The sequence below is a fragment of the Hylobates moloch genome, unplaced genomic scaffold (genome assembly GCF_009828535.3).
Source record: "Hylobates moloch isolate HMO894 unplaced genomic scaffold, HMol_V3 SCAFFOLD_1826, whole genome shotgun sequence".
Lineage (NCBI taxonomy): Eukaryota > Metazoa > Chordata > Mammalia > Primates > Hylobatidae > Hylobates > Hylobates moloch.
This window is the reverse complement of record NW_026654101.1, coordinates 1-9833: the sequence shown is the minus strand read 5'-3', so window position 1 is coordinate 9833 and position 9833 is coordinate 1. Positions and strand designations below refer to the sequence as shown.

The 9833-nt window shown below is 59.8% G+C and overlaps 1 protein-coding gene and 1 long non-coding RNA gene across 3 annotated transcripts; both read right to left on the bottom strand.

The window, feature by feature from the left end:
• Positions 1-17: 17 nt before the first annotated feature.
• LOC116464814 (TBC1 domain family member 3K-like) lies at positions 18-5824 on the bottom strand. Its single transcript, XM_058435172.1, has 8 exons — positions 5384-5824; positions 3506-5057; positions 3350-3397; positions 2971-3065; positions 2514-2585; positions 1951-2050; positions 1431-1583; positions 18-450 (listed from the first exon to the last, which is right to left on the bottom strand). Exons 3-7 carry the CDS (start codon positions 3363-3365, stop codon positions 1462-1464), a joined length of 405 nt encoding a protein of 134 aa, XP_058291155.1. The 5' UTR covers positions 3366-3397; positions 3506-5057; positions 5384-5824; the 3' UTR covers positions 18-450; positions 1431-1461.
• A 672-nt stretch (positions 5825-6496) lies between these two features.
• LOC116464813 (uncharacterized) lies at positions 6497-9827 on the bottom strand. Of its 2 annotated transcripts, XR_004247017.2 has the most exons (6): positions 9602-9827; positions 9388-9433; positions 8424-8577; positions 8074-8146; positions 7829-7911; positions 6497-6536 (listed from the first exon to the last, which is right to left on the bottom strand). It is a non-coding gene; the product is annotated as an uncharacterized LOC116464813 (long non-coding RNA). The 2 variants fall into 2 exon arrangements; XR_004247018.2 differs by lacking the exon at positions 9388-9433.
• Positions 9828-9833: the final 6 nt, after the last annotated feature.

Here is a 9833-nt window from a genome sequence, read left to right as displayed (position 1 = left end):
TGTTCAGTTCCGCGAAAGCCAATCTCACTCCCTCGGCAGAGTGTTCATCCTGCCAGCAGGCGGCCAGCTGGTCCTCCTGGGATATGGCACGGACCCAGCAGCTCTGTTTGAAATCATAATGGGGGAACCAAGGGCCCCCTACATCCAGGTCCATCGGGAGACGGGGCATGGAGTTCCACTGCAGGAATCTCCAGGAACCCTGAGGTCCTCCCTGAGCCAGGGCCGGGCTGGGCACACCCTGAGTGCCCACAGGGTAGGTGTCTTCCCGGACAGCCCCACCAGGACAGGGTGTGGAAGAAGGAGGTGCCCGTGGCGGGGAAGCTGACCAAATGGGCCGCTGGAACAGGGCTGGTGGGCCTGGAGGGGCCTGCCTGTCTCCCTTGCAGAAGGTCTTCCCGCCACGTGAAGCCAGCACAGGCCTGGGTGCCGAGGACCCTTGCTTGGCTTTGGCTGAAAGGAAAACAGACGTGGTCAGCGTCTCCAGGGAGCCCGTGCAGGCCTTTCCGGGCTGGGCCCCACCTGCCTGCGTCTCTGTAGTCCTCGGGGTCTCTGTGTGGCCCCCGTGGCCTGACACTGAGGACAAGCCTGTAGTCTGCTGATCCCAGAGGGAGGCGTATGCGTTCCCTGGCGTGGGGAAGCTGTCGTTGCATGGCGGGTGGCTCCTGGGACTGCCCCCAGGGTTGGGACTGGCTGTGGGTTTCCTGCCACACACATTCGTCCCAGGGCTGTTGGGCCTGGGATATGGCCCCCAGTCAGAACTCAGGTGGCAGGGTCCTTGGATGTCAGCCAGCCCCTTGCCACCTCACATGAGGACCCGTCTCTGCAGTGGGTTTTTGGGCCCGGACGTGGGTCACCCTCTGCCCTCCTGGGCTGCCCAGTCCATGCCAGGACTGACTGTTCCCACATCGGGCTGAATTTTTGGCTCTGGCTCTGGGCCCGGGGTCCCGCCTGTGCCCTCTCCCTGAATGCTCTGGGGGCCAGGGACCCCCAATTCCCTTGTCTCCCTGGCTCAAGGCTTGTTGTCCTGGCAATCTTGGAGGAGCGTGCAGGAGTGAGGGGCCTCTGCTGCTCTCTGAGGCTGTGGGTGCTTGCAGGGAGAGGCGGGGTCTCCCACAAATGGGTCTGGTTCCTCTAGTAACTTTGAGGGCCCTGTGAGGGGGACAGCCAGTCAGCGTGGAAAGTGGGGGGGGCTCGAGGGAGGGTCTTGCCCACATCCCCCTCCTGTGTGCACAACACGTCCAGTTCACAGGCACTGAGTGCCTGCCCTGAGGACCGGTGGGCCTGCTGTACTTTCTTAGAGTCCAGGAGGAAGAGGAGGAAGAAAAGGTGAAGAGGAAGGCCCAGGTAGTAGGGTTGCAAGTCCCGGGCCCTCCCCCACTGTTGACTGCCCCAGAGGGTGACATGGGAGGGGACACGGCACTGGAGCCCACCTGGGAATGGCAGGTCCCCTTGCTTCCTCGCTCATTTGTTCATAGAGGCTCTGAGGTGCTTGAGCACCGTGTCATCATTCCTGGCCCAGTGACGGCAGAACTGGCTCTGAAAGCACGCCCACGGGCCAGAACTGGATGTCTCCTTGAGGCGCTCTAGGGACAGGGTGGACATCAGGCCAGGAGAGTTCCCTGGGAGGGGGCCAGCCCATACTCCGTGGCCACTTCAGCCTCTCACTGGGTGGTGCTGGATCCTTTTGTGGCCACCCCAGGAGTCCAGATGTGCACAGGAGGCTGTGACTGGGGGGCGACCTGGACAGGGAAGTGCCCGCCACACTCCTGACTTTCATCTGGGTCATGTGGGGGATGGGCTCGCTGTCACAGTGCCCTTCCCGGCCCACCTGGCCAGACCTCCCTCTGAGCCAGAACGGGATCGTGAGGACAGTGTGAGGAAGCTGCCCTCGGGCCAGTCGGGGTCTGACCCCGGGGCTCCCCAGGCCCCACTGGGCACACGTAGACTTACTCTTCTGCACCTCGAACGCAATGGTGGTCATGGGCATCAATGCTTGTTTTCCTTGTAGCAGGTAAACGTCCCACAGGCGCAGGGTCAGCCCGAGAGAGATCTGTGGAGACAGCAGGCGTGGGAGAACCTGGCCCTTCCAGGCTGGGGCTGGTGGCTCGAGCTGTGCCCATTGGCGTTTCAGTCCCCAGAGTCAGTGACCTTCCCCATGAGCGTCGCCTGGGCCCTCCAGGACGCTGGGTCAGGCAAGGTCTTGCAGCTCCTCATGGGGGGCACTCATATGAGTGGAGATGTGGCTCCTGGAGAGAGGGGCTTGCCCAGCGCTTGAGGCTTCCCTGAGCCCTCTCAAGTCAGGTCCTGGCCCAGTCTGCCCATGAGGCTGGGCCTGAGCCCCAGCTATTGCCCTGGGATGACCCCTCTTCGGCAGAGGGTTTTGCTTGCGTGTCCTTCGGGGACCCGCCTGAGCCTCCTGTGGGCTGGGGGTGAGCCAGACTGCCGGACTGAGGAAGCAGGGCACTGCAGGGCAACGAGGGTCCCTGAGCCAGGGTCTCCCTATGCCACCTCACCTTCATTAACATCCGGAGAAGCCAGCCTAACGAGAGACACTGCCCGCATAGACCAGCGTCTATGTCCTGGTCCTGATGGGAGCAACAGAGGTGCTCAGGCCACTGGGCTGCCCTAAAAACCTCCCTCTTCCAGGGCCTCTGAAGAACCTATGCCTAGTGCAGAACACTGGGCAGTGTCCAGGACTCCCCGCGACACCGTCCCCTTCCCACACTCTCGGTGGACACACTGCCCTTTGCCCTCCTCTGCGGGAGCTGGGGCCCCATCTCTGTGCCTCTGTCTCCTCCAGGGCAGGAATGGAAACCAACTCCCAGCCCATGGAGAACCCGGTATCCCAGGTCAGGCCCTGGCTGGGACTCAGTCAGTCACCAGCCCCATGAGGGGCTCCAGCCTCCCTGCTCGTCCAGCCCCACGGGATGCAGGGCCTCTGGGGAAGAGCTGAGGGGACCATAAACTCACCAGATGCCACATGGTCTTGGGTTGTGACGTGGGTACCACATGCTCCTGATGGTCTTGGAGCCCCTGGACTGTCCCGCCATTTGGGCTGTGGAATCCTGAGAAGCCCCCAGCCCATCATGAAATCAGAGCCTTCCCCCAAGTTGTGGAGCCATCAGCGGGAAGAGCTGGGCAGCTTAAGAGGCTCCCAAACCCGAAGGCCTCCCACCCTCCCATCTGGTGACCCCACTATGCAGCCTTTACCCTGGGGAGGTGGGGCGGGAACATCCCCTGGAGCCTGGCTGGAGGTTCCCCTGGAGGCCTCCTGGGTCAGGGTGCAAAAAGGGCAACGCTGACTGTGAGGCCACAACAGGGCGGCCAGAACAGTGTGGGGAATACTCACTGGTTATACTCCGCATATGCCAGGAGGATATAGAAGAGTTCCCGCTGCCTAGGAAACAGAGAAAGGGGGCTATGGTTTGGTTTGTGCAGATGCTGTTACTTTCACTTTGTCTACAAATCCTAACAACAAATCCCATTTCACATTCAGATGATTCACCAGATAAGCAGTGAGCTCTTCAGGACCTGAGACTGTTGAAGAAATGTTTCAGTAAAATCCACATCTGTGACATGCAAATAGCCCAGTTGTACAGTGAGTTGACCGATCCTTTTCACTCTGAATGATTTTTTTTTCTTTTTTTCAGTTTGCGCACACGCCAGTTCAGTCTCTGGGTGTACAGTTTCTCCACAGTTCCAAACCAATGTGCGGAGTCTCCTGGCCACCGCTCCAGCCCCTCCTGGAGTGACTCCTTCATCCTCCAAGTCTCCAGAGTGGCCCCTATGCACCCAGCCTCTCCCCGATTCGTCAGCCCCTGGCCACCCAGACTGCTTCTCAGTCCCTGTGGTTTGGCCTTTTCCAGAATGGCCTAGGAATGGGAATGCTACTGTGGTAGCTTATTGGGTCTGGCTTCTTTCCCTTAGCAAAGTGCATCTAGGATCCACCCAGGTTCGTGCGGGCATCACTGGCTCGTTCCCTTTTCTCGCTGGGTCTTCTGTTTGAAGGGACGACCAGCCTTGCTCTCCCCATGACGTGTTGAAGGCCGTCCCCGAAGGCTCGGTGTGTGAGTGACGGTGAATCAAGCAGTGAACCTGGCATGCAGGTTTCATGTGGATGTCAGTTTCCAAATCAGTGGGTTCAATATCTGTGACACCTTGGGGACACGTGGTTCAAGTCCACTGAGCTTTGTGAGCCACTACCCAGCTGGCTGCCAACGTGGCTGTGCCGTGTCCTGTTCCCAGCAGACTTGGATGAGAGTTTCCAGGACCCATAATTCTCCCAGCGTTTGGTGCTGTCAGTGTTGTCTGGGTAGGCTCATGGGCCCTCCATCCTGCCACCCTCCCGTGGGTCCTACCACGGGTCCCCGTGGGTCAGGGAGAGCACCTTTCACCATTGTGCATGATTTTTTTTTTTTTTTTTGAGACGGAGTCTCGCTCTGTCGCCCAGGCTGGAGTGCAGTGGCGCAATCTCGGCTCACTGCAAGCTCCGCCTCTGGGGTTCACGCCATTCTCCTGCCTCAGCCTCTCCGAGTAGCTGGGACTACAGGCGCCCGCCACCACGCCCGGCTAATTTTTTGTATTTCTAGCAGAGACGGGGTTTCACTGTAGTCTCGATCTCCTGACCTCGTGATCCGCCCGCCTTGGCCTCCCAAAGTGCTGGGATTACAAGCGTGAGCCACCGCGCCCGGCCTTGTGCATGATTTTCTTTGCTGTCTTCTGTCTCCTCAGGATCCTCCTGGGCTCTGGCCCCACATGTTCCAGCCTGGCCCAGGGCTTGGAAACAGGGAGGTGCTCGGTTCATGGTGCCAGCTGCTCCCTGGGCCAGGAGAGCTCTTGGCGGCTCTGTCATCCCTCCTGGGTGACCCTGGCTTCTGCTCCGGGGATGTCCCCATCCCTCTCGTTCACCCCGTCTCCACTGGGACCCTGTGGCTCCCGTAGGCTTATCTGGCTCCATATCGTTGCCTGAAGAAGACATGGTTCTGGAGAATCCTGCTAACATCCCGGTCGATCTGGTGGATGTGTTCAGATGAACTCTTGCCCTTCTCCTTCGTGAGCTGTAGGGCAGGGCCAAGAGAAGGAAGCAGCCTCAGAACAGATGGAAGACTCCCTGCCCCAAATGGCAGTCAGCCCACAGTCAGCACTTCGGGAAAGAAGGTTTCCTTCTGCAGAAAGCTGCTTTTTGGCTTGTTACTGAAGCCAGGGAGGGTCACCAGAGCCGAGTTTTTCTGTCTGTGGTGACTGTATCACCATCTGTGCCCAGGGTGTTCATCTGACCTTCCCCCTCACCCCCCCTCCCAGGGTGGGCTTGGCGTTCCCTCCAGCCGGAGACCTGGACCCCTGACACAGCCTGTCCTGTTTGTTGTGCTCTGGCTGAGCGTACCTTGTATTTGCTGGGGTTTTTCAACTTGATTTCCTGAATGTTCAGGAGGACTGACCACGCCGGGCCCTGGATGTTCGTGGGAGTTCCCTCGTATATGCGATCTACGAGCCGTGGGCAGAAAACAGTCTGATGTCACAGGCCACGGGGTGACCCCAGTGAGGACCAGAGCCCGGGGATTCTGGGAATTGTCGGTTTTGGCCCCATGATTCCTCAGTAGAGGTGAGATCGAGCTGGGACAGGGTCTCCCTTCCCAGGACTGAAAGAGTGGATGGACACTCAGAGTTGAAACTCTGATCTGAACCTTTTTCTTCCTTCGGGTCACCAGGACATCCCTAGCCTTGAACTCCAGGTGGCCCGAGCCCTAGATTCAGATTCCCTCCCAGCAAGGTGACGCTTGCACGAATAGGCAGGCAATCTGGCGACCAGGCCTGCAGTCCTCTGGGCGAGGACATTGTGCCACCCACCCTCTGAGAGGCTGACGGTGCCAGGCCACAGCCATGGGTGCCTGTCCCTGTCTCTGCAGAGAGTGCTTCCGGGGGCCTCTCCCTCCACACATTACCTTTTCACTGTTCTTGTACATCTCCCATTCCCACAGCATCTCCAGCCACTTGCTCTTTCTCCTTGTCTCCCGCTGAATTCGCTGTCCAATGAGGAATGTTGGAGTTAGTGGAGCTGCCGGGCTTCCCAGAGCTGCCCGTGGATGCTGGGTCTTGGGCTCTGGAGCCCTGGTGGGACCCAGCTGGAAGGAGCCAGGGACGGGCAGACCCTAAGGGCTGAGAGCCTTTGAGCAAATGAGCACCAGTGGGCTGGCTTTGGGACCCCGGGATGTGCCATCCTCAGGCCACAGACACACCAGTCTTAGGTCCCAGCCTCTCGGTGGGGTCCTGACACAAGCAGGCAGCCACCCCCAAGCCAGGACTGTGGTTCTCACTTTGGAATTGTATCAAACTGCCAAAGTTAAATCAACCTGGGGTCAGGTCTCTGCTGCCCCTCCCAGTGACAGAGTGTTGCCCTCACCCGCCACCGCCCAGGCCAGCTGCTTCCTCTGCCTCACTGACCACCCGCCCAGTCCATACGTCCCTGGACCAGCCCCTCCATGCATCAGGCTCTTACCTTTGCCTCCCGTGCAGTCAGAGGAGGCAGCTCCGTCTCACTGTAAGGCAACCCAGGCAGCGCTGAGGACCTGCACAGGGCCTGGAGCCGCCCCAGCCTGGGAGCCGACCCCCAGAAAGGACTGGCTCTGTCCCTACCCAGCTCAGGGCTCAGCCCGGGAGAAGGCACAGGGAAGGGAGGACAAGGGCCTTCCTGTGGGGCTGACTCCCAGGAGGGGCAGGACCTGGGAGAAGAAGGAGTGCGGGGACAGCCTGGCCGGGGTTGCCGGGGCCCCTGGCGTGGGGGGTGGTCAGGCTGCACAATGGGGCTACCCATCCTGGACTCCAGGTGGTGCTTTCTGCTGGAGCTGAGAAAGGTCAGCCCTGAGATGGGATGGGGGCCGCCCAAGGTGGGCGACCAGGCCCTGACAGGAATCCCTCAGGGATCGACCACATCACCCCGCCAGGGTCAAGGGAGCCTGCCCTGAGACCTGCCCGGTGTACTCTGGGTGCACCAGGGGCCCATCCCACTTGACAGCCCCAAGGCTCTTGCAGGCTCTGACCTCCCAGCATCCACCTGCCTCTCCCTGCATCTGAGCCACACACCCTGCATTTCAGAAGTGGCACGGCTCATCAGCTCCCTCCCACCCTACTTCCCCCGGGATCCGCTGTCTCTCCATCCTCTGATCCCGGAGGGATGGGCTCCAGGCTGGGCTCCTCTTACCTGGCCCCAGATCCCTTCCCAGCACCAGACCCAGGGTCTTTAGTCACAAGCCCTGCTGCCTCCCCGGCCTCACCCTGAGATGCCCAGACCGGGGCCCTGCCCGTCTTCTCCCCCATTCTCTTAGGGCCAAAGCCCCCACTGTCCCCACACCTTTCCCCCTTCCCCACGGGGACAGTGAGGGCTGTAGCTCTAGGGAAATGGGGGAGGACAGGGGCAGGTGGGCTCTGAGAGACCTGCTGGACAACAGCCCTGAGGCTGGGCCAGGTATCTCCTCACCCTGTGGCCACAACCCTTGGATCTCACTGGGGTTGTCTCCTGGTAGGCAGGGCCAGACCCTCAGGCTGCCCCGCTCCTCTTGTGCTGACTTGCCGACAGAACTGCTGAGAGCCCAGGGGCCTGACCTAGCCCAGTCTCCATTCCCACCGGCTCCCTAGATGGGCCTTGCACCTCTGGCCTAACAACAACCTCGGGCCGGACCTGCAGGGGAGCCAGGGGGGAGTTCTGACCCTGGAAAGGAGGTTGACCCGAGCTGGCGAGACACGTCCTGTGTCAGAAAGGCCTTTCTAAAAGCAAACCCATCCCTGAGCTGAGACAGATGCTTTAGGGGTGAGGGGAGCACAGAGGACTCACTGCACAATCCCAAACGGATCCATGTGTTCGAACATTCCGAGAAGCACAGGCCCCTTGTCCTCTGGCAGCCCAGCTTGGTGCCCCTGTAACCCAGAGGGAGCCTTCGTGAGGGGTCCAAGGTAAAGGGTGCAAGGGCCTGGGGGTATTGGCCACCCGTCCCTGCCCTGTGCTCCTAGGGAACCCAGGACCCTTTGACCAGGGCACACTGGAAGAGGCCTCCCTCCAAGAAGCAGACCGAACTGTACCTGTTCATATTTCCTGACGATGTCCTCTCGCTCCTGCGCCCGCCAACTATCCACATCCTCCACCACGTTCATCCTGTGAGACAAAATTGGCTAAAGGTTACACTGTACCCGACAGCTTCGGAGAACACCTGAACCGCTCCCAGCGGGCTCCCAGATGCTGGTTGGTTGTGTAACCTTCATTCCACCACTGCACTCTGGTAAAAAGGGGCCAAACCCCGTGGCCCACACCTCCATGGGTCTCTGCAGTCTGAAGCCGCAAGCAGGGGTGAGCATCTTCCCAAGGACTCGAGAAGAGTGGGACCTGGACAGAGAATCCCGTTTTCCCCTTATGCCATGAAACGGGCACATACCTGCCCCAGCAGGTTGAACGGTGTCCACCTGCCAAGGGTGAAGGGCCTGTGATGGGCTATTCCAGGGTTGTGGATGCGAACTGGGGTCAGGCACCAGAGGTCTCTGTAAGATCGGCCTCCGGGGATACTCAGGGCCACAGAGATGCCCAGTTTCCTATGGGGAACAAGATCTCTCCTGACTGCTCCGTTCTACCTCGCTCATCACTTGAGCTACCGTGGCCCTTCGGTCTAACCAGTGAAGCTGCTTTAGGAATAACGCCATTTGAGCGGGAGTGTGTTTGGTTTTGGGGATGAGGGATGAAAATGATCTACTGTCTCCCAAGCAGCCACTGCGCTCATGGAAACCACATCCCTCGGGGAGGGACTGTGGACTCCACCATTCTGAGCTGTCCCTATAGGAGGGGGCTTCATTTTCCTGGGTCACTGATGAAGAACAGTGGGTCCTTGCTCCTGGAGAACATCTAGATGGACCGTCCCTCCTGAGAATACTCAGGGCAAAAGGAAAGCGAGGCCAGACAGAATAAGAAATACTTGGGGAGAAGCCCAGTGCCTGGACCCCTTTGAACACAAGGGAAGATAGTCTCCCCTCAGCCAGCCCTCCAGGGCTCCTTCACTTTCCACAACTGCCCAAGGGCAGAAGGCTCCCCATGCCACTCCCAGACAAGGGACCGTGTGTGTCCAGTGGGTCCCACAGTGACCATCAGGACCCAGCTTAGGCCCCAGGTGTGTTCTGAGGACCCTTCCCTCCTCCCCACCCACAGTGGATCCATCCCAGTGTCTCTGCCAGGGCCAGGCTCTGCCCCATCGGGATCGGAAATCTGGGCAGTTTTGGGATCTCGAGCAGGGAGGTCACAGGGTTGAGGCCTGAAGTCTAGCACGGCACACAGCAGGGCCGAGAGCAAAACCCAGGGTCATGTCTGGATTTTCGGGCCGGTTACCGTCTCTCTGACCCCAGACGTCTCACCTGTCGAATGGGTACATTCGGGAACAGCACCCACTCTACGAAGCCACTGTGAGGACAAAAGAGAAAATCATCTACACAGGCAGTGTAGAACCGGCTCCCTGTGAGTGCTCAGGGATGACCCTCCTCCTCAGTAGCTGCCCAGAGGCCAACACCGCCCATACCATAGCCACTGTCCCCAAGTCAGCCTGGAAGGAAGAGAGCAGGTCACACTCACCTGATTCTGATCAGCTGGCCTGGGTTACGTATGCCTCTCGGGGAGAAAACCTCAGGGAGAAAACCAGAAAACTGCTGCTCACAAACACCACTGCCTGTGTGTAACTGCCGTGGAACACAGAAGGCAGGCCGGAGAGCGGATAGGTGCTAAGCACCAGTGGCATTCTGAGGTCATGGCACGCATCACAACGGGGCCTTGCCCGGGTCAGCAGGGCCCAGAGTCAGGGTCCTCC